Source organism: Cheilinus undulatus, linkage group 10 (assembly GCF_018320785.1).
Source record: "Cheilinus undulatus linkage group 10, ASM1832078v1, whole genome shotgun sequence".
In the NCBI taxonomy this organism is placed as follows: domain Eukaryota; kingdom Metazoa; phylum Chordata; class Actinopteri; order Labriformes; family Labridae; genus Cheilinus; species Cheilinus undulatus.
The window spans coordinates 11,322,660-11,348,036 of NC_054874.1; the positions used below are offsets into that span (position 1 = coordinate 11,322,660).

General features: G+C 38.8%; 1 protein-coding gene across 1 annotated transcript in view; it reads right to left on the bottom strand.

The window, feature by feature from the left end:
• The window catches only part of tenm1 (teneurin transmembrane protein 1), a 351,544-nt gene that overhangs the window by 216,407 nt on the left and 109,760 nt on the right, over window positions 1–25,377 (bottom strand). Inside the window, exon 5 of the mRNA XM_041797861.1 lies at window positions 11,369–11,607. Within this exon, the coding sequence (XP_041653795.1) occupies window positions 11,369–11,607 (239 nt within the window). The remainder of the gene's footprint in view (window positions 1–11,368; window positions 11,608–25,377) is intronic.

A 25,377-nucleotide genomic window follows, 5' to 3' on the forward strand; every position in this document is an offset into this window, starting at 1 on the left:
TGTGAGGTAAATTTGCCAAATCTATCAGCCACAGTGGTCTATAGATCATTTATAGCATCATAACAGAGATCTGAGCTAGAAAAAGGACTTTGTCTCTTCTCTGGCACAGAGCCAGGCAGTTGAGCTCTGAATGTAAGGTCGAGGGGCAGGCTAATGGCGTGAGTGCTTTCCTCCATTCAGATTGAGAGGACTGATTTCTCCTGAGTGGGCGTGGCTTCAGCTCATTCAACAGACATGCCCACACCATCCTGGATTTTACTGCCTCATTTTTCATGATTTGAAGCTTAATTTCATAAACTTGGAGATGTTTCATTTGACTGAAGTTTGATTTTTATAACACAGTGACCTGTCATACAACAAACCTAAATGAGATTTACTTTCACTTTACAAGGTCTTTAAGTTGGGTTATTCTAATGTTAGCTTCCTAACATAAATAGATTAGCAGGATCAACACAACAAGGCTCGTCGTGACTCATGGACAAGCAGGTTGATTTGAAACAGAAAACTTATGGAGTTATTGTTTATTTCATAAACTAATTCTAAAGCTAGCATTGACTCAAAACATTTGTTTTAACAAATGAGATGCTCAGCCAAGCTACTCTGGGCTCCAGCTCACTCTTCTGTATGGTGGTAAATATGGACTGTGTGACATGAGAGGAGGCAGAACGCCCCCTGCTGGAGAGAAAACTGAACACAGACATCATGTGTAAATAAAACCAAGTCATGTTCCCTGCACTTTATTAGTAAAAATACAAGTTTTAGCACTGGTGTATATCAGCCAAATTTTGGCCGATTAACAATTATTTTTAATAGGCTATGATCCTCTGGTTAAATCGGTCTGATAATTAATCAGTTGGGTCCTAGTCTTATCCAATAAAGGCAAAATGCCCTTAAAAGAAAACCTTTTAAAAACGTGTAAATATAAACCTAATTTAATCATATTCTTCAGAAAAAGGTGTATTTAAAACTGAAACCATGACTCAAGTGTTAAGCAAATCTACAGACAGTATAAGCCAATATTAAATAGTGGATTATGTATCTCTAATCCATGTTTAAATACCACTATTAACATTTTTTATAAATTTAATCTGTTAATTCTCAAGCAAAGGGGTCTGTTATGGGTTGGATCTGTGTAACGGATATGCTTCTGTCTTAAAATCCTGCAAACTAAATTTCTTTTGTTGGTCTCAAAAGTGATTTGAAGGCAGCACCTAAGGCTCCAGGAAAGCAAAACAAGAACATAATCTTCAGATTTATTGAAAATAATAATCATTAGTTTGTAGCTCTAATAAACAGCGGGGCACACCATCTGTCTTCTTGTGGTTTCAATTTGAGACTGTACTGAGTTTGACCCCTGTGAATTATGGCTCATTTTAAAGGCAGATGCTTTGGATTGCTATCAAACCGTGGAAGCAGATTTACTGAAAGAAATAGCACGAAAATAATGAACTTAAAGCTGCTAACGACTCATTTGGTCCTTTAATGGAACCGCCAGGTCCCCTGAAGCTGCTCATGTTGCACATAAAGAGAGTCTTAGCTTAAAGTGTACATTGTCTGCGTCGCCATGTGTGCAGAAATGTGATTTGGAGGTGATTATTTGATTGCAGGGTGCCGCTGACTTGCTCACTTCACTTGTGTAAAAGCTTCTTCCTGTTGCCATAGAAGTGATTATCTTTTAGAGCCGACACATACCGCCCTCTCCTCAGATTGGATTCAACAACTGAGGATTGTAAGTGTTTAAAACAGCAAGACATTCATTAATGCAAAAAATACTCTAATTAGCCTTTTTTGACAGCGTGATAGAGCAATAGTAGGTAGGTTTTACGGAGGCAGATCTTAAATGAGGCTTAGAATAGAAAATGAGTTACTGGCAGTGTTGTCAGCAGCAATATTCTTCAAGATTACCGATGCAATCTTAATCTGTCCTCTATCTCTCCTTAAATGCCCCGTTCCTATCATAATGCCTGCTGCTCATATCTGATGGCCGTGTTGTGCTTAATAACAAGCTACGACTGCATGAGGGAGGGGTACGTTGGGAGATAAACAAATTAACAAAGCTATTCGCAGCCCCTGAAACACCAGGAGGTATGGGAGGAGAGGAAAGAGGGCAGTAAAGACAGAGAGGAGCCTGCCTTAGCTAATCACAACAGGGGGCATACGCAGCAATCACTTAGGCACAGAATTATCTCTGCAATCATGCATAGTCCTATTGTTGTGCTAATTGGAAACCTTAATTTGGGACTTAATATTATTGCCTCATTATTTGCTGGGTTATTTTTTTTCTCCAAATCAATAAGCAAGTCTTATAATTCACAAACAGCTTTAAAGTCTGGGAGTCATTTGGCTGCAGGATTGAAAACAGTTCCAAAGTGCCAATGTCAAAGATTTGATCCCAAATAATCAGTTTCAGGTTGAATGTTAGAACATCAAGATCTGCAGCAAAGACCTTGCTGGTTCACTTCATGGTCAGTGCCTGCCTCTACTTAGCATGTGAGATCAGTTCCCAGCTCAGTAACATGCTGATCCATGGTTGACTGCAGCAAGGAGTGTCAAGTTTTGGCTGGACATCACGAGTAAAGATTCAGCCAAAAGGAACAGCTGTGTTAAAATGATTTTCACAAAGAGAAGGACGCATCTCCAGCTTTGTGAAACGTTGGACTCCAGCTTGGCACAACAATAAAGAAAAAAGCTTTCCTTCCACACATGCACACGTTTGTTAAGTTAGCAATGTGTGCAGAATCCTGCCGACAAACAATACAAACAGAACTTACAGTGCTGAACAACGATTTTCCCCTCTGGCGATCAATTAAAGTATTCGGTTTGTTTTCTTTTTTTTGTTTGTTTTTAGCTTTTGTGTCTCGCCTGGACTTATTGTCTTAAAAGATCAACCCTGTGGTGCACAGTCAAGCTCTAAGCATCCTTTGTTTCAGGACGCCCTGAGCTTTAAGAATATGTGTGCTACAGTAACTAGGGCCCAAGCACTGACCTTGGTGCAAGGTGCCTATTGAAATCGACAGAATTTTTCTTTTTATAATCAAACTGGCAAAACAGTTGTTAATTTATAGGTCATAACGTGCCCAAAACTCACCAAAATACACAGATGCTTGGTAAAAATGTATGTCATCTAATGCTTTAATCCATGTCCCTCACAAAATGGCCCCACAAGCGCCAAAAACCTCTTTTTTTCAGGGCCCCTAAACATAGTTTAAGCTACATGCATGGTGCACGTACATGTATCACGTCCAGACAGTCAAATAAACTGCTGTGTTCTCAGTAAAGAAAATATATGCAGGGAGTGCAACCATGAAGGCTAAAGGTCAAATTTTGGCTTTTTGGACATTTTACAGGTCTCACATTTTAGCGAACTAGTCTGGGGAGTTTCATCAGATTGACTCCATTTTTTAATGCTCATTCTAGAAACATTTGACATCTTAAGTTATCAAAAGCTTGAGTTTTCACTGCAGGGCAGGGCCCAATGTTCAGTTTTCCCCTCCTACATCATTTCAGACATTTAGCCCCCTCAGACAATTCAACCTAGGTAGATGATTTTTGATATGCATATGCCTTATCATCCAACCTGCAAAAAAGCCTCTTGCACCCATACCAAAATCCCAACAGGAAGTCCAGCAGCTTTACCTTTGTTTCAAAATAAGGCTGTTTTCATGGCTCGTAATGACTTCAACCTCAACTAACTTTTGTAAACATTGTTCTGCTTTCTTCAAAAAATGATGGCAACACAACAGTATCACACTGGACATGTCTACATACAAATATCTCATAAAACGCCCCCTACTGGCAACAGGAAGTAACACAAATAAGCCACTGATATATTCCTTTTACTGTGCTGAAACAATCAAGCTTTCAAGATTTGAAGATCAGATTTTGAACTGAAGTTGTCAATCTTTGCCCACAATACAGACATATTTCATTAAAGGATGCCTCATTGCAGATGGTGAGCATTTGATTATCTCCACAATTTTGCAGGAAGTTGCCCTAACTCTTATATGAAACATCTGATTTGCTTCAAATTGCACATGTATGATCAAAGTCTGCCCCTCTATCTAAATGTTAATTTTTTGGTAGCACCATCTACTGTAAGATGCTGATAGCATAAAATGTCCTATCTCCTATAAATTCTACAGTATAAAAATATCAGTCTTGCCCTGATCCCATTGACATATCAGCATCTTTCTTTGTCATACTGCCACTAATGCTGTCTGGGAGTACTGCCTCATACACAATGTGCACTATTCTCCTTATTTTGAATTTCTTGACACTCCTAGGAGGATCTACATGGTGTCTTTGCACAGGTTTGCTAACAACAAACTATTCCCACACACCCACAGTTGCGACACACCCTGACATGCACTGAGGTGTGAGGGCCCTTCAGTGCTGCTTGCAGTCTTAGTGTCACTCTGATTTTTAAAACGTTATGGGACTAGAAGACACGAGAAAAAACTACACAGAAGTTAGGTATTACACACAGTAAACTATAATGACTAAGTTTTTTTTTTTTTTTTTTGCACAAACTTGTTCTCTCATCTCTTGGGGACCAAAAAGTAAAAAAAAAAATCATTCTGTGACAAAGTTTTCAAAATATTCACATACAAAAAAAAAAGGCCTTGCACTTTTTTATATTGGCTGGTTATGAGCCATCATTCAAAGCAGTTCCTGTCTACACTAACACCAAGGCCACATCTCAGACTCTCTGTCTCTTTTTCTCTCCATTTTGAGTCACTCAGACCCTCTCCTCTAGTTTCTAAGTTTATAGACATGTGCTGTTTGGGAAAGCATGACAGAACTGCTTGCCATTGGTTGTCACAGCCCATGTGATCCATTTTGGGAACTCAAAATAATGGCTTATACGAAGCTAGCAGAAGGAACGATCAAAAATGGATTAAAAACAGAAAGAAAGACTTTCAGTATGGTAGCTGCTGCTTTGGATTTGATCTTTAAATACCCTGGGAAGTCACCAAAGTTCCAGGCTTGCTAGAAAATCTATCCTAAGGGCTACAAAGGTGTGGATAGCGTCATTAGAACAGCAAAACGGAGGGCTTCCAGATGTAAAAAAGTGGTAAAAATTTATGGCTCAAAATTTATTTAACTTTTTATAACCTGTGTCTCTGCATGTGGCATACAACATTGGTATTTCTGCATTTTAAAAATATTGAAGCAAATGAAAGGTGGATTTTTTTTGCAATGAAATATGGGCTATAAAACACTTACAATGACTAAAACTAGATTACAAAAATTCTCTCAAAGTGGGTACATTACCTGAAATATTTCCAACAGATTTCAAAGCCAAGGAAAGGCTTCGTTTGGCCATGGCCATCGACTTTACTTTAAACTTTGTTGCATACCCATGGGTCCATATAAGCATGAACAAACACAAGATACAAAACAGACAGAAAACAAAAGGAAAAAGCGATCTGACATTAAAACATTCCTAAATGATATACCTACTGCATGCAGAGAAAAGTCATGGAGCAGATGCAGATGCAGAGAGCGAGAGCTCAAATAAACTTGATGTTTTAAATCATCCAAATAATGTGTATGAATGTCTGCATAATCAATGATTACTTAAAGCTTTAGCAGAGAGCCAAAGAAAGAGCTAAGCAACAAAACAAGCAAACACACACAAAATAGAAACAGACTTTTACTTCGAAAAGCAGACCAGGAGGGTTCAAGTGCTACCATACTTTTCATTCAGGGCCAGGACATATTAACAGGCAGGATGCATACCACCCATAGGCGGTTTTACAATTAGGCACAGGTAGGCAATGGCCTGGGGCCTTGCACGTAGAGGGGAAGTTTGTGAATTCTGATGGTTATATGGAGGCCATTAGTGCATAAAACAGGAAGTACATAGAATTTGATAATTCAAAAAGTTCCTGTGGAGGACCCCTGGCCTCAACAGCAAGGCCCAAGGCCCCCAAGAGCTCCTAAAATGCCTTTATTTCCAGCAAAATAAGCTAGGATGCTTTAGACATTCAAGCAATGAAACTGTTAGAGTATGTTGTTATTAAGGGCTGAAGTAAATCAAAATGTAGATTTGTGAATTTGTAAATGGATATAACATTCACCCACTTGTTGTCTGACTCTTTCATTGATTTTATAAATCAATCATGGTCAATATGATTTAGCTTTTTTGGTCAAAGAAATACAAAGAACTCTTTAATGTCAAAGTAAAAACAGATTTCTACAAATAATGTCAATTAAATAAAAATACACAATACAAATGACTGCATATATGTTCACCCTCTTTAAATGTCTATGATTAAATTCAACAGAGGTCCATCCAGTTGGTATAGTAGTGTCACAAGAACCAAGTATTTGGACTTCTGTTGAATCAGGCCAGATAAAAGAACACTCCAAACAACTCAGAGAAAAAGTTATTGAGAAGTATAAGTCAGGGGATGGACAAAAAATGTCCAAGGTCCTGAACATCCCCCAGAGATCAGTTAAATCCATCATCAAGACATGGAAGGAGTATAGCACATGTGTAAATCTGCCTCAGGCTGTCCTGACAAACTGAGTGACCGTGCAAGAAGGAGACTAGTGAGAGAGGCCGCCTATGACTGCTCTGAAGGAGTTACAAGCTTCAACAGCTGAGATGGGAGAGAAGCAGTCCACAACCATCTGATTGATAAAAATGGTTGGAAAAAAAAAAATCTTCAGCCTTAGTTACTTTGACCCACACCTGAAAATCAAAATCGCTACTTTAACCTCACATTCCAACAAAAAGAACAAAAATCTCTAAAGTGAGAAGTTTGAAGCAATGTTACATTTTTTTCCACCCAGAAAATAATTTTTGGCCTGATTTTCAAGTATTTGACTAATGAAAAAGATAGGAGGAAAGAAAAGAAAGCGAAAATCTATTTAAAAATCCACAGAGAAATCTCTTCAATAAGACAATAACAATAAATATGCACAATTGCCCTGGCACAGTGGAATCCCCTGAAGGAGCTGATTATATTTGGAATAAAGGATCATTCATTATCATATATTAAACACTGGATATTATTTATTCTGTTTCTTATTATAATTCCTATGATAATAATTAATCTTCAATAAGAACCTATTCTAATGAGATACAGAGTCAAAATCTGTAAATACAGGAAAAGTAAACATTATTTGATGGAGATGAAACAGTGCCAAACGACTGGTAGAGAATCCTTTTTTGTCTGGTTGCTAATTAATTCATTAAAATGACTGAATCATTATGTAATGAGGAAACCTAATCATCTGGTGGCCATGTCTCAACCTCTCCCCTTAGACAAAGACATTAATCCCATGACCACTTTAATCTCGCTATTTGAATATCTTTGATTTACAGGCTAACATATCATCTATGCCTACATCCCATACGTCTTGATGACGTTGCCATGGTGATGTCAACATGAAGATCGATCATTGCCAAGCAGGAGTGGAGCATGACACCAATTAAAAGGTGATGTCGTCTCGGAGTCATCACTCACACTCCTCACTAATGCACTAATTACCGGGGCCGGGACATTAATGGAATAGCATGGTTCAGCCTGGGGATTAATCTGCATGGATTCGCCAGTGTGATGTCTGTCTATGATGTGTGTGTGTTTAAGTATGTGTGTGTGTGTGATTAATGCGAACCCCCCGCCTGCGCTGACGTGACCTTGAGCAGCACCACGGGAGGGAAATGAAGCGGCAGGGCGGAGGGTTGCGATATCTGCTCTTTGGGGTGGTGGAGGGGAGACGATGCGTTGAGGTGGAGTGACGGGCCGAGGTTGACAATGAACATTCGCTAGAATCAATTAAAAGTTTGTTTTCTGACTGTCGAAAAACTCTGAGTCTTTCAAATTGAATAATGACTTCAGAAACGTTCTTGATTTATAAAATTTAAATAATTTCTTATTTAGTATCAATCATAAAACTATGATGACTGGTTCTAGCTTTGGAAAACATTAATTCCTGACCTAAGGGGCCCCCCTTCACCTTACATAGGCTTTCTTTGCATACTCAGCCCCTTGGGCCCCCAGTAACAGTCTGGTCTAGGACAATGCATTAATTTCTTAGCAGCCAAGCATCCATAACTGTGACACAAGCTCTTCAGCCATCCAGTGGCTGGTAGAGCCTTGTTATGTGTTTTATTTTGGTGGAGAGGGTGAGTGTTTTATGGTGGAGTTCCACCATGACACTTTAATGTGTCTTGCAAACATAAATGTCCCGTTAAATACTGCTGCAAAAAAATTCTGAAAACACATTTGGCAACTCAAGAAAACCTCGGGCTCAAATATGAAGTCAAAATAATAATTTGATCTTATCAACACCGATTAAATTGAAGATTTTTGCGAAACAGCACGTTACATGTTTCATTTTCTCAAAGAAATGAAAGCAGTTTTCCTTTATCTTATTCTTTAAAAGAAAAAAAATCATTTTGTTCTGGGAAATCAAAACTTTCCTGACAGCATGCAAGCATCACATATCATGTTGGGTCGCATTGTGTTGCATCACATCGCATTGCATCAAATTGCATCACATAGCATTGTACCGTATGCTCACTGTTCACACTGCACCCATTCAAAATGGAATTTTCTGCCCTGTGAATTTCAGGTTGTTAAGAATACGGCGTATTTTATTTTGAATGCAGAGACACAGAAGTATGGTGCTTTGTACAGACATCTGTGTTGACACGAGTCAGAGTACAATAATTCAAAATGGAATTTTCTGCCCTGTGAATTTCAGGTTGTTAAGAATACGGCGTATTTTATTTTGAATGCAGAGACACAGAAGTATGGTGCTTTGTACAGACGAGGCTTTTCCTCTGTGTTGACACGAGTCAGAGTACAATAATTCAAACATGGACATGGATAATCAGTGCACAGCTATCTACTCTTTGTAGTGCAGGCCAACAAAAACTTGCTGAGTGAGGAAAGTAAAGAAAAATTAAGGAAATGTTCCAGTCTGACACTCCTGATGTCTTTCCATCCCCCACTTTCCTTGGTCCTCGCATATCACAATGCAAGCAACAGAGGAATAAACAGGAACAGAGCATTGTGCTGTAATAAACTGCATTACAGCATGGGGTCAGCCATGATAGCAGCAGCTTGCATTTTCTAAAAGAAAAGAAAGATACTTCAACACTTGGATACCTTTAGCTGGGATACACTCAGCTATCATTTACCAGCAAGAGGAAAATGTGACCCAAAATTCTCAAGATAGTCTGGCTGCAGACCATTCATCTCTGACGGCAGCTCTTACAGACTGTTCATGAGACACCAAATATTTCAGAGCAGAAATACACGCTAAAATAATGGGAAAGAATAGAAAACACAGCAGATTAAACTTCTGATTAGGCTTAGGGTTAGGGTTAGGGTTAAGTTAAAGGTTAGGATGCCCAAAGTTAAAAGTTAAAAACCCGACCAGCAAAACCTGATCACAAAACGCTTCATAAAGCTGTGAAAACAGTCGACTTACAGGAAAAAGCTTGTCCTTCATGAAAACATTCTAGCGCAGCCAGCATAGCTTACGTACTGTAGCTCTGTTAGCTGCACAAGCTATGTAAATAACAGAGCTACATAGCTAACTGACAATGTAGCTAAATCTAAGCTCACAAAGCAGCTCTGTATATTTACACCATCTATGCAGCTAAGTTAGCTTGATCGACGTTTGCCAAAGCTCACAGTGCTAAAGCTAACTTAGCTATAGATTATGGAACTACATAGCTAACATAGCTATATATCAACTATAGCTATAGTCGCTATGTATGCTTTGCATCTGTTATCTACCTAGCTAAATTACTTTTACTTACATTTGCCAAAGTTCAAACTGCTAAAAGTAGCTTAGCTATAGATAGTGGAGCTATGCAGCTAATATAGCTATGCAGCAAACATAGCTATAGCAGGTTCATATGCTACGTATATATGTTATCTATGTAGCTGAGTTAGCTTGATCGGCGTTTGCCAAAGCTCACAGTGCTAAAGCTAACTTAGCTATAGATAACGGTGCTACCTAGCTAAAATAGCTAAATGAGAAACATAGCTAAAGTTTAGCTCACAATGCAGCCCTGTAAGCTACATAGATATGTTGTCTACATGGCTACGCTAGCTTTAGCTTTGCTTGCTAGAGCACATATTACTAAAGCTAACTTAGCTACATTGGCCTATGCAGTAATGTAGTACATAGCATAACTATGTTAGCTTTAGCTCAAGCTAAGGAAGCTAAAACAAGCCACTGATCGTGTAACTACTAAACTACTACTAAAACAATCTTTAAATAATTTAATCCTGGATTAGACTCCTGACCCTTTGATTTACGAAACGTTGCTCTGTCTGTAATGTTTGTATTGTTGTAATTTCATGAATTTAACTGCCAGACTTTGATTATGAATTCAAAAAAAGAATCTTGAACTGGAAATACATTGTACCGGTGAATTATGGCACTTCCTTTCTGAGAGATACGGTGTCTCACATGAACCGTTTGCAGCCAGACCCCTCTTCAAATTCCTGACATCAACTTCCTTTAAAGTGGCACAACCCTTACAAATGAAAAAATCGGCGTGGTTAAAGTTTAATCACTACCATGTCAAAGCTTGATTTCTGCTGTTCAGATGGTGTTGAAGATAACATCGTCATGAACTTAATTTTTTGAAAAATAACAACAACAAAAAAACCCCCTAAATTAAGTATTCATCTGTGATGCTAAGTGAGTTCATTTACAGTTCAAAGTCTTTTGTAAATTACTGATGAGCTTAAAGTAAGGCAGGGCAAGTAAAGACTGTGACTGGGATAATATACATAAACAATTCATCACCCAAACAGAATTTTTCTGGAACTTTTCCAATGCACCTTTACATGAACTGAAAATATACAGTTTAAAGCTGGAAAGAGGATTATTGGTAACACAGTGTGTTTGTGTTGGAGGGACAGAAAGCAGTGAATGATGTGAGTAGGCTCAGTGTTGTAGTGGAAGACTACTTTAAACTGTAGAATACCCTACAGAGGGTTACATTTAAAATACACAACCTGCTGTTTTTAAAGCCGACTCCTTCAAAGTAAGAGTGTAAAATTTTCAGCAGTCCTGCTTTGATCTCTATTGATCTTCTTTCTTCTTTCCTCTTTTTTGTTCCTTCTCTTTTTACTCTTTGATGCCAGCAAAATTTTGTGCACACAAAACCCACTGTCTGGGTTTGTCTCTGTATCTTATTGATTTTTTTTTTTTTTTAATTAATTATGCAACTCTTGATAAGCCCCCCAATTTCCTGGCCTCTGTAGCATTCTCTTTTGAAGCCGCTGTTTCTTTAGATAAAATCAGCACAGAATAAGCAAATATTTTAGAGGAGCTACACATGCAAAACTTGTGGTTTGGACAGCTCAAGCGCGCTTTAACTCACCGGTGACGTATGTCAGCAACAGGGCCAGGGCGAGAGTGAGCAGCGACGCCGACAGGGCTGTACACTTCCAGTTGCAGCAGCGGTGAGGCTTGTTGAAGGTAAACAGTGGTCTGGTCACGCTGCTGCGAGGAAGAGGCCGAGGAGGAGGGGAGTACACAGTCCCAGATGTCAGGGGGTAACCCTGTCCGGCCCCTGACAGTAGAGCTGATGAACCAGAGCCCTGCTTGAACAGGAAGTGTCTATGGGAGAAGCACAAGGAAGAAATTCCATTTAAAATCACATATGACTGTTCAATTAAGCCTTACCCTTAGCAGCTGATCCTAAACCTCTTAGTCTTTAGGATGGAATAAATTTAGCCTATAATGTAGAAGATTCGCAGTGCTATAAAAATTATTCACCCCTTTGGGTGTTTTATTTTATGGATTTTATAAACCAGTCATGGTCAATATATTTCAGCTTTTTTTTAAAGAAGGAAAACCTCATTAATTTCAAAGTGAAACAAATTGATGCAAAATGAATAAAAATGTGTAAGGTAAAATAAGAGGTTGCATAAATATTCAACCTCTTTGACTCAGTTTTTAGTAGATGCACTGGCTGCAATCACTGCAAGGAGTCTTTGCCACTCCAGAACATTCACCTTGGTGTGTTTAAACCATTTCTGTGTAGCTTTCACTGTATGCTTTGGGTCATTGTCTTTCTGGAAAATAAATCTTCCACTACATCATAGTTATCTTGCAGACTGAATAAGGACTTCCAGGGCCGGCTGCTGAGAGGCATCCCCACAGCATGATGCTGCCACCACTGTGCTTCACAGTGGGGATGGTGTGGTTGAGGTGAAGACCACCAAACATTGAGTCTCATCTGATGAGCAGAAAGCACCATTTTGGTCTCATCTGTCCAAATAACTTTCTCCCACTTGACCATGGAGTCACCCACATGCTTTTTGGCGAACTCTAGTCCAGATTTAACCAGAGTTGTCTTCAACAGTGGCTTTCTCTTTCCCACTCTCCCATAAAGCTTTGACTGGTGAAGAACCCTGGCGACAGTTTTTGTATGCAGACTCTCTCCCATCTCAGCTGCTGAAGCTTGTAACTCCTTCAGAGTAGTTGTAAGTGTCTTGGTTCTCTCTCACCAGTCTCCTTCTTGCACTGTCACTCAGTTTGTGAGGACGGCCTGATCTAGGCAGATTTACACATGTGCTATAATCCTTTGGTTTCTTGATGATGGATTTAACTGAACTCTGTTGGATGTTCAGGGCCTTGGACATTTTTGTATCCATCCCCTGACTTAGACTTTTCAAAACTTTTTCCTTGGAGTGTTCTTTTTTCTTCATGGTGTAATGGTAGTCATGAATACTAATTAACTAGTGACTGGACCTTCCAGACACAGTTGTCTTTGTACTACAGACACTGCACTCAGGTGATCCCTATTGCACTAATTGTGACACTACTAGCACCAATCAGCTGCACCTCTGTTGAATTCGGTTAGTCACTTTAAAGAGGATGAATATTTAAGCAGTTGCTGATTTTACTTGATTACTTTGTAGTAATCTGTTTTTCCTTTGACAGTGTTGATTACTCTAAGCTCTTTCACTCTGATGGTCATCCTTATTCATTCACACCACTTTCATACATTTATGTTGGAGTATCCATCAGTAACAGCTTATCTCATTTATGCGTATTCACAAACCAGTGAGGCACTTTGCAGTGGTGGGACACAGCAGTGGGAGCAATTTGAGGTTCAGCGTTTTGCCCAAGGATACGTTAACACATTACTGCAGGAGCTGGAGATTGAATCCTCCTGGTTTAGAGCTGACTGACCCTGAGCCATGGAAATAAGAAAAATAAGGTTTTATTTGCCACTTCTTTTTGTTTGTTTGTTTCTGGTCTTGTAAACTTCCCCAAATCCAGTAAAGAAAATTACCCAGCTGCTGGTGTTGCCCTTAGCTCTGAAATACTACACAGTGGATGTCCTAGACATCAGTGGGCCTTCTTAAAAAACACAACCTGTAACTCCACAAACTAATTATTAATGCGCTCATTGGCCTTGGGAGTTTGACTCGGTTACTTCTGTGGGTAATGAGCTGTTTGGAGAGACGTGCTAATGATTTCAGCTGACATTAAAGCAGATTAACACACTGTTTAATCCAGACTCTTTCTGCCAGCTATAATTTATCTCAAACATTGTCTAAAAAAAAGTGCAGGACAGAAACTTCAGTGTGACAACACACTGCAGTGTTCACATTGGAAGCAATTAAAAGTGACACTACATCAGGAAACTTGCAGATTTGTTAGAGTTAACTGTCATAAACAGAGTTTCATAAACCTGACTCTCTGAAGAACTCCCTAAAAATAAACAGAATGATGAAAAATGATGAAAATCCACAGTTAAAGATTACGCTTCCAGTCCTGTACTAATTTCAGGGAATAGTTAGAGCTGCAGATCTTCTGGATGCAGCTGTGAGACAACAACTCTAAGTTCATGTTCAGTGTGCAGCTTTTATCTGTATTTTGTCTTGATTGAAGCAACTGCAGAGAAACATCTCACACAGGAAGGTTGTGACAAGAGCAAGGTGTGTGGATCCCTTCAATACCCACCTTTAAACAGGTAAAGCCAAGGACAACGTATCCCTCAACATACAGTGCCTATAAAAAGTATTCACTCCCTTGGATGTGTTGCTTTTTTATAGATTTTATAAATCAACCATTAGCATTATAATTTGGCTAATTAAAAAAAAAATCTTAAATGTCAAAGTGAAAACTGATTTCTACAAAGTAATGTCAAGAAACAAAAATATATAAGGTAAAATAAGTGACTGCATAAATATTGACCCCCTTTAAAGTGACTGACTGAACTCAACAGAAGTGCAGCAAATTGCTAACCTGGCACGCCAGATAGATTTGTTTCACACATCAATCTGGAAAACCACTCGTAGACTGCATTTGGGAAAGGGCAGAGCCTTTGAAAAAAAAAACTCGGACGGTGATTGGATGAATGTTTTGTCTGTCACATCTTTACGGGCCAATCAGAGCAACAAAACACATGACGTAGCCGCTGCCAAGCTGCACCCCTACCAAAGGAGTAAACTCCATAGAGAACTGCATAACATAAACCATGGTGACTATAGACATGTCAGTACATGACTTTTGTCGTTTTTGAAAAGAAAACAACTCACTGCTGTTCTTTGTTCTTCTCTTAATGAAGAAATGTTGTCAAGTTCTGATAAAACCATCCATGTCTTCCGCCATACTTGCACTGGCCTCTTGTTGCTTCTTGTTTACGTCACGACTCCGCCACACCTGAAAGTACTGCCCCTCCTTCTTGATTGGTCCTGTCACTTTCTAACCGGGCCCAAACGATTCAGACGGGAGCTTTGCAAGATGGATTCGCCAGTGAGAAACATGGAAACAGGCGTATCCATCTGCTTTGCAAGGTTAGCCAAGTGGTGCTTGTAGTCTTACAATTAGTAAAATGGAGATCACCTGAATGCAGTGAATGTGTCTCAACTGACTGTAGTATAAAAACACCTGTGTCTGGAAGGTCCGGTCACTGGTTAATCAGTATTCCTAGCTACCATTAGCCATGAAGACAAAAAGAACACTGCAATTAACTCAGAGAAAAGGTTATTAATAAGTGAAAATTAAGTGAGCATGCAAGAAGGAGACTAGGACAGAGGCCAACAAGGCACCTATGACTGCTCTGAGGGTGTTACAAGCTCGTATGACTGCATACAACAGCTGTTTCCCTGATTCTTCACCAGTCAAAGCTTTATGGGAGAGCAGCAAAGAAAAAGCCACCATTGAAGAAAATTCAGATTAAATCTCGACTAGAGTTCACCAACAGGCATGTGTGAGACTCCATGGTCAAGTGGGAGAAAGTTCTTTGTTCAGATGAGACCAAACTGGTGCTTTCTGGCCAACAGACAAGACGCTGTTTTGCGGACATCAAAAACACTGCACATCACCACAAGCACACCATCCACACTGTGACGCACAGTGGTGGCAGCATCATGCTATGGGGATGCTTCTTGGCAGCTGGCACGGATAAGGACTGTAAAGACAGAGGGTAAAATGAATGCAGCAAAATATAGGAAAATCTTGGAGAGAAGTCTTATTCGATCTGCAAGAGAACTACAGCTTGAGAGATCTATTTTACAACAAGACAAAGACCCAAGTACACAACCAAAGCTATACAGAAATGGTGAATGTTCTGGAGTGATTCAAAGTCAAGACCTCAATCGTTCTCATATTTTTCCCTCATGATGTCATGTGGGGAGTTAGCACCAGCCCCAAAGGTTTGGTTGGCCCCCGCTTGGAAAAAAGTTCTGCCCTCCTCGCCTGATCCTCCTTTCAGCTGCCAGCTTTTAAGGGTTTTTTTTTTTTTTTTTTGTATCTTTTTGGTCAAAAAAGCCAAATAAACTTCAACAATGACTGATTGGTAAAATCAATAAAAGGATAAATCATGTAACGGGGTGAGTAATTTTTATAGGCAGCGTATGGCGTGTGATTCAGTTTAATGGGTGACCATGTTTACTGGCCATATCTGCTAAATAACTCAAGCGTATGAATTCTGGAATCCCAGGTGCAAACATGGAAGTGCACTTTGAAAGGCTTTTCTCTCACCAGGAGAAATTTATGAATGAAACTAGAATGTTGGTGTTCTGTTTAGTAAATACAACTTATGAAGTACCACTTTTATTGAATAGTGTCCTCAATTCAAAACAATGACTATTGAGAAGTAGGCGGTGGTGCTGTGCAGCGCTGGTCTCTACTCCCTGGAAATGCCTAGTGGGGCATTTGATTTCACAACTGTCAAAAGACTGTCCCACCACAATCATATTATAGGATTTCTCTGGCTTTGAAAAGTTTTGTAAATGTTTGAGATAATGAGAATAGAAACACAGGAATGGTCACTTATATTAATACAGAAATTTCCACCTAAAACTTCTACATTTTATTTCTCTGACTGGATTTGAAATTGTCAACCTAGGATCATCAGTTAATTCTTTGTCTTTGTTTAGTTGTGATGTCTGGTGTAGAGTCATTGTTAGCTCAAAGCCCTCTCACAATATTCACCATGTTTTGCAAGCAATCCAAAACAGTGTGCATTGTTTATATCAAGCCCCCTTCCTTTATAGCTTCAAGCTGCTCCTAGAGATCCCAAGCCCGGCTCTTGGAATCACTGGATCAATCAATTCCTGACACTTTTTATCCTTTGGGTTTTGGGGAAGCATAAGATGCTAAACTCTAAACTTTTTAAAATCTAAGCGTCCGTCTTAAGTACGTGCTCACCATTTTGGGAGATGGAGAAATTCATGAGGTATGATTGGACGTTTGGGTTTAATAAAAGAACGACTAATTGCTATTCTTGGAGAGCCAATCCATAATGTGTTCCACAAACTACCTGCCACTCTGGGACGGCTGTTTTTGTGTCTTTCTAAAGTAGAAATAAAATTACAGTCCAGGAATATCTAGGACATTGTTTCAATTCTTTGCCAATTAACTTAGCCTGCACACATCATCTTTTCTTAGGTATCCTCTACCTTATTGATTCTATTTATGCAAATCTGCACTCGGTGGAATTTAGTCTCACTCTGAAGTATGCCTGACTGAATCTCATTTAAAGAGCCCCCAAGTGGGGGGATTTTAGAGCAGACCCCTCTCCTTTTATTTTTTAGATGAAGCACACAGTCTGGCTACAGATTCAGATATCACATGCAGCTCTACTCTGCCAGTTCATAAAGATACAGTTCTTCTAAGCCTCAACAGTCCAAAAAGCTCTCAGGACTGTCTAGAACTAAGTAATTCAGTTAAACCTTTAATATCCCACATGTTTGTCTGCATTTGTGAGCTTTTAATTTAAGTGGTCTTTAAAACTTGCAAGTAATGCATCATCAATGATTCATCTAAAAGCTAAAATCAAACAGAAAAGTAGTCCAAGAAAGCCCCTAAGAGCTGTGATTCCTCCTGCAGTTTATATAACGTTTCACCATAAATTGCCAAATTCATGAGCAGTTTATGTGACAAATGTAGAACGCCGACATTATTCACAATAAGTGCATTACAGCAAGTGAAACAAAAGAAAGCAACACTGCCACGGCATTCTGCAAATACTGCAGAATCTGGGACGCTGAACTCTGTTTCAGTCTGAGGCCTTCAGCAGAGAGGCAGCCAAATATGACAAAGTGCCTCTGTGGTGCAACATTATGAGCAGGGACGGTAATGCAGAGCAGCAGTGATATGAAAGAGAATGACAAAACCCTGGCAGCCAAAGATCAATGACATACCTATTCCTTTTTTGACTCATCAAAGCGACTACTTAAGTTATACGGCTGTATTAGTTAAACCAAGATGAGGTTCATTTTCATTATGAAAAAAGGAATGTTAGATGGCGGCTGATGATAGGAGGCTTAGCTGAGGGGCAATTAATGGAGGTAGCATTTCATCTATATTGTGTTTGGATAATGGAGGCTGAGGGTTGGAAGGTGTCAGATGAGGAAGCAGAGATGTGGGGGATTGGAAATTACGCAATTTGGAAAAGTGGATCTGGGAAGGCAATTAGACACAGTTGCAGCAGTTCCGGCCGTATTGACTTCCATCAGAAAATGAACAAAGGCTACTGGTGCAGGAAAACAAAGACTGGTAATGCAGGAGAAAACATCAGAGGTAGAAAAAATAACAGGGATGAATCACTGTTTTCCTCTCTGCAGTGTGTATGCATTTTCCATAACAAAAAATATCCTGAAGCTCCTGGAGTTCTCCGGCAGCAATGATCGCCCCAGGTTACCCCGCGCTCTCTGAGGGTTAATATCTGCTGTGAGTCCAACGTGTCAAGACAGACGTGCGCCTTTCCAGAGTGTTATTCTGTCCGTGCACGGAGGTTGTGAGGTCACAGGCTGCTGGTAGGACCGCAGTCTCTGAAGAGCCCTCAGAGGACAGGCCATTAAAGAGGGCCAGACAGCAGACTGACACCGTCTTTGGACACCAGACTGCTCCCGCCCTGGTCCTCGTCCATTTGCCCTCATTCACGGCAAAAACACATCCATCTTTTCAAGTCATCTAGTCTCATATTCAGCCTTGAAGATGGATTTTGCCTTGAAGGAACAGCTAAATTGTGCAGGCAGGCAGAGAGTTTCAAGATTTTTCTCTAAGTAACTTTTGGTATCATGATGCATGAGGGAGGGGAAGCAGACAGTCACTTTTGTCATGCAAATTGCATGAAAATTCTTGGAGCATTTGCATAGGAAACAGATGGAATTACTTCAAGGTTAGACAAGGTAAGTGCCTTTCTATAGGACTTTCCAAACAAAGTGGAAACTTAATGTGCTTTACATGAAGAAAAACAGACTTAACCCTTTACGGGTCAAGGTACCATATATTGTTGCCTCAGCTGACTTCCTCAGTGGTCTCCCGCTCTAATAAAAGCAGAATGATTTTACTCAGCTCATCAGTGGAGATCAGTCAATGTCACAGAAAGAGCTATCACAGCAACTGATCAATGAGCAGAGGCCTAGAGCGTCTGGAACTTCCTGTTTCCTCCAGAACTTACAAAATGCAGTTTAACGTCTCTATTGGTCCCAAACAAATGGCCCTAACATCATCAATAACCATGATGTATTAATAAAACACATCCATTATAAAGGTGAGTGACATGTGTCTAAATTACATGATGATCCATTATAATGTAAAATAATTGTGCTCTAGTGTAATTATATTTTGCAACAGGTTTGTAAAAAAAAAAAAAAGTGATCCGTTTAGCTAAATTATAGACAATTTCAACATGTTATTATTAAAATAGGAGTGATTTTTGGTCATTTTTATAATATCAGAACAGTAGTATTATCCTAATGTGGTTAAAGTCAGTTTTTATTTTCACTATAAGCCTCATGTCTGTTTAAATTCATTTGGAAATTTAACATTTGTGACCTTTTTTAGGTTTTCTAATGAAATTGTAAGGAAAAATGAATGGCATATACAGTGAAATATCAGGGATGTTAGTCAGTTTTATACCAGTATAACATTTTTATTAGACTTAACCCTCTGAGACCTAAGCTGAGGGTCTTGCCTGGACTTTTTCTCTCAAAAATATCAACAATGTGGTGCACAGTCAAGCTCTAAAGATCAATTCAATTCAATTCTGGGACAACCTGGGCTTTAAGAATATGTGTGCTGCAGTACTGTCACATTTTTAAAAGTTTTGGGACTATAAAGCCAGAAAAAAAAAAAAAAGGAAAAGAAATTAAAACTCAAAGATTTTCAGGTGTGACAGACATTAAACAATAATGAATATGGCTTTTTGCACAAACTTGTTCTCCCATCTCTTGGGGACCAAAAAGTGACGAAAAAGTCTTCAGATAATTCACATTTTTACAAAAAAAGGTGCTTGCATTCTTTTTTTTTCACTTGGCCTCTGTTGAGTCATTTTTCAAAGCAGTTTCTGTCTGGAGAGAGAGAGTAGGGACACATCACGGCCACTCTGTGTCTTTTTCTCTCCATTATAAACTCCTCAGGCTGTTCTTATCTGGTTTTAGTGTTGAACATGTGCAGTTTGTCTCAATGCATTGTGGGAAACATTATGGTGGCTAATGCTAAAGCTAGCAGCAGAAAGGAAAATTGATTAAAAAATTGAAAAAAGGCATTCAATGTCAGAGTTACTGGTATCTTTAAATTTCCCGGAAAGTCACCTAAATTCCAGGCTCACTAGAAAAGACGCCATAAAGCGTTGATAGCGTCATTAGAATAGTAAAACAGAGGGCCTCAAGAGGAGAAAAAAGTGTCAACGATTTATGGATCATAAATTCAGAAGTGGCATAAATCCGATTTTATTTTTATTGAGAAAAAAATCACTCAGTGGAATTATACGACAAAATTGGTGGTACCACCATTACTTAATTAGTATTCTGCAGCCATTAGTGTCTTTCTTTGAAAACAGGTCAAAATCCAAAGACAATCACACCAACTCTGATGTCCCGGACCACTTCAGGAGACAAAGAGTTGTCTCTGATGATTGTGTGGTTTGACCCATCTCAGTTTTATGGAAATGCAGTATGCCAATTAATATTTGAGTCCTATTATGTACCTCAAAATCCCTATGTGAGTACAATAGGGCTGTCAAGATTAATCACGATTAAACAAGGTCTTCAATTAGTGCATTCTCTTATTTAATATTCAATCCATAATAAACTCCTTTTTCTGTGGTTAAATTGACGTTAAAGTCGTTGATCCCAACAGGAAGTCAATTACGCCTAATTCAAGGCATGGAAGATAGTAAAAGACACCAAAAGCAGTTCAAAATGCGAACTAATGAAATTTTAAAACTCTGTAAAAAGAGTGTGATTAATCACAAACACTAAAGAAATCCTCTAAAAGAATAAATTTAATCTTTTAAGAGTAAATATGTTTTATTTCTATGTTTTCCCATTTCTAGGTAAATACTAATTTGACTTTTTAAGCATTGATTTTTCCATAAATAATATTCTTAAATGCATTTAATCTTTGGAAACTTCCATATATGGTCATTGTATTTACCTTCATTTTTACCATAATAATGAAAATGTACTGTATATGTAAGTGACAAAAGTAAAAACAAGTCATGGGATGTCCACCAATAATGTCCTAAGGTCTAACTTTGAATTTCGAAGTACTGAGTGAAAGGGTTACAAGCAAAATCATTAGAGGATTAAAATGGAATAAAAATTGAGAAGAAATTAAATCATGCACTAAAAATTCTTCACATAATGGAACATTTCAATTATTTTATCATCATTATTGTTATTTTTATTCTTATTCTTATTACTATTATTCTTATTCATATTCTTCTTATTACTGGAAGTCAAATTTTGTCTCAGTTTAGGGTCAGATTGCTTTCTTAGCTGCTAAGTTTTCTCTCCTTGTGCTTCAGTTTTCACTGGAATTCTTCCCCTGTTTGTTTCTGCGTGTTTCTCTCTCTGTCTCTCTATGATGTGGCCCTGTGGCTGTGTTTAACATGGGAGACAGATGACATCCATCTTTCACTGTTTGCCTCCCCCTCTTCTCCGCATCAACCCATCCAGCATCTGCTGAAGGCTGTGAGTCAGACGGGGGACACAGGAGGATGCACATGGAACAAGCACACACCTAAGGGTCAATAGTAGTTCAACTCTGTGAGGCCAGAAATAAACTTGGGACACATGGAGAAGCATAACTATGCTTACAGATGCCCTCACAAGACAAGCATACACAAAGAGATGTCAAACAGGCTGAGTGTTTTCACATTTTGGGGGCGAGTGCTCAGGTCGAGTCTGCTGTGGTGCTTTTATTGCTCAGCTGAAGGTGGATTAGTGCAGAAGGGATCAGAATCCATCTGAAGAAATTGCATTTGTCAACGCGTTGGAACTCTTGTCTGCTTGTGAGGTGCCTTTAAAAAGGCTTCACTGTTCTTCGCCGCCTTTGATCTTCACAGACAATATCCAGGGGCGACGCCCAGGAAGCTCTGAATTCATATCAGAGGGCAGATTTCCCTCGAGACGAGAAGAAAATGAGAGTTCCCGCTCTCCAGGAGGTCGGAAACTGGCGCCCAAAGGCTGCTTTTACCTGAGCATGTGTGAGCGAGCGCATGTGTGGGAGGAGGCCTTTGTGCTCGGTGCACAGGTGCTGGTGTTGATTTGTAGCTGCACATGCACAGTGTATGCTCAAAGTCATCTCAGTTCTCAGCGATAACAGGAAGAGCACCAGTCAATTTATTACAGTCCCTACATTTGTTATGCCTCTTAACACACCCAGTGTGAGCTCCGGTCAGATATATTGAATATCCATATCTGTATCCTGCCACTTACACAGGTCGGCCTCTCCAGAAACATAACGGATATGCAGCTGAAAAGGAAATCTATGCACACCTCAAACAATCTTAATCTTTGCTGACGTTACGTCAATATATTTCAGTACAGATTCATCAAATACGCAGGCAGGGAAGTGTAAGTGTACCTGACAACAGATTCCTTCTTTTGCCATATTTTTTAAGGTCACAGCCTTAATTAGAATTCTATTGGCGCCAGCCTGCTTGTCAAGTTTGTAAATATTTGATAAATCTTTAATCTCATGCCTTAGATTGAACTGATAGCAGTGGCATCAGTGTAAGAGCTAAAATATGAAATCATTAGATCAGGAGTGTCTCAGAGAAAGTGAGAGAAAAGAGACCGGAGAGTGTTGGGATATTAAATCCAACCGAAATCTGTTAAGCAGTGAAGTCATTTTTCAGTCCTCAACCCACCAAAAGCGAGATAAAAAAGAGCCAATAATATCTGAATTATGTTAGGAAAGGATACTATTCTATTGACTATGAATATAATTACATTTTATGGTTCAGAACTAATAGCGCCCTATCAAATGAAACTTATTTGACTATAAACTCCCAATGCAAAAAATGTATTGCAACAAAAAAAAAAGGCCTCATCCAATATACCGAGCCACTGCAGAAATTGGGTTTTATAATCACATCTCTCTTTGGGAGCGAGTTCTTTATGTTCAGCAAATATTCTTCAAATGATTTGAGACACACAGAAAAATAAAGGGTGACTTTTGTTTATGTTGGCTTTTCATTGAAAGCAGCTGAGTAATGTAATTACAATGCACTTCTGACAAGTCCCTTACATTAATTCTCATGTCTGGCCAGTGATTAATTCAAATTGTCAGTGAATCTAATTTTATTCTTCCTTCTTTTAAATGAGGTAAGATCTAATTATGGCCTAATGCATAACTTATTAAAGCATCTTCTTCTGCAGTGGCAGCCTGCCAATCTCATCCACGCTCATAATACCAGGATTCAGCGGCCCTCATTAAGCATGCAAACGTATTCTTTTGCACCTTCCAGCGCCTTCTCGCAGTCTCACAAATGAGTATCTCCTAAATAATTCTCTGATCGATTATTATTTCTGAGGAAAGCAGAATGCTTTATTCTGTTTGATAGGGTGGAATTCCAGCAGCTTCATGTGTTTGGAAATATTTTTGTCAGGCATTACGCTTGGACTTGGAATAACAATGTGTTCCAGGAATGAGTATTTCCACTTGAAACTGAATTTCACTGCTATTATAGGTATTACAGCCTCCCATACTGCTCCCCTGGTAAATCTGTCATCAGTGGGGGGTAAGAGAATGAAAAGGACTTGAAAAACCTGCAACATTCGTTTTGACTTTGATGGTGTGCAAAGTCCTGTAACAATACCCCAGAGGCTTGCCTGGTGTTCCATTTACTCCTTTTTTTCACGTGCAAAAACATGTCCAAAGCCTTTAGTCCAACATTCATTCTTAATCATTCCACTCCCATTTTTCTAAGAAATTCTGAAAGTCTGCCAACTCACACTCCTGATGAAAGAATTGTCTTTAATCCAATGATCCTCATTTGTGAGATTAAAGAAATGTCTTTAATCAAGTGACACTATACTGAAGTAGGGCAATTTGCCTTGAAGATATTTTTCATCTGAAGGGTTTCGTTGCAAAAATGACATAACTGCTTCTACAGACTGGAAGCAGTCTGGAAAGAAGCCCAGCATTTGTTTCAAATTCTGTAAATCATCCCATTTCATTTTTCATTTATTTATATTAAAAAATAAATATATCCATCATCCTCTTCACTGCTTATCCTGTTGAGAGGCTGCAGCCTATCCCAGCTGTCACTGGACAGGAAGAGGAGGCTGACATGTAGAGACAAACAAACAGGCACTCTCACACTCACACCTACGGGCAATTTAGAGTCACCCAATAACTTAACAAGCATGTTTTTGGTGGTAGAAGCTGGAGTAGCTGAAGAGAACACACACATGCTCAGGCAGATCATGCAAACTCCACACAGAAAGACCCAGACCCCGATTCAAACCAGGCACTTTTTTAATGTGAGGCAACACCCTAACCCCTGCACTGCTGTGCAGCCCAAAGCAAGATATACAATGCACAAAAGCAGCCTAGTGGTCCTTTTAGACCAGGGCTGTCCAACTCACAGCAGGGGCCAAATTCTGAATTTAGGTTGAATCTGAGAGCCTAACAGGGTCAACATTTAACCATAAACTGTCAACCTCATTTTCACCAGTGATGAATTATGGGGGAATAAAACCTCAGCACTTATGATAAATGAATTTGAGATTAAAAAAGGCAAATTGTTAAGTTTAGAGGCTCACATTCTGAGATAAAAATCCAATCTTATTAGTTCAAAAGGTCAAAACACAAATTAAAGGTCAAAATAATGTTTATAAAAGGCAAATGGGTGAGATAGGAAGTCCAAATCATGAGTTTTAACAGCCAAAGATAGAGATCAAATTTAAAATTAGGGGGTCTGAAAGGTCAAAAGATGAATTTAAATTATACACTGTGTATCTACAAGTGAAAATATGGGATTAGGAAGTCAAAGGAGTCGAAAAGGTACAGACACTAGATAAAATCTCGAAATCATGACTTTAAATGGTGAAAAAATGTGATAAAATTTGAATTCTTAAGTTTAAAAGGTCAAACAATGGACTAAAGTCAAAACTACAAGTTTAAAAGGTCCAAAATATGAGATAAAAGACAAAATCATGGGTTTTAAAGGTCCAAAATATGAGATAAAAGACAAAATCATGGGTTTTAAAGGTCCAAAATATGAGATAAAAGACAAAATCATGGGTTTAAAAGGTCCAAAACATGGAATTAGAAGTCAAGCTGATTAATTTAAAAGGTCCAAAATGAGACAAAATTCAAAATCATGAGTCAGAAGGGTCAAAATACGAGATAAGATTTCAAACTCATGGGTTTAAAGGTGAAAATATGCAATTAAATTCAAAATCTTAAGTTAAAAGGTCAAAAAATGATCTAAACATCAAAAAAATTTTCAGAATAAAATTAATACATAAGGTTTAAAAAGTCAAAATACTGGATTAAATTTAAAGTCATGAACTGAAAAGGTCAATACACAAGATAAAACTCAAAATCTTAAGTTTACAAAGAAAAAAAAAGAAAAATGGGATTACAGTGTGACTCTAAAAGGTCAAAGTCAAAATCATGCAT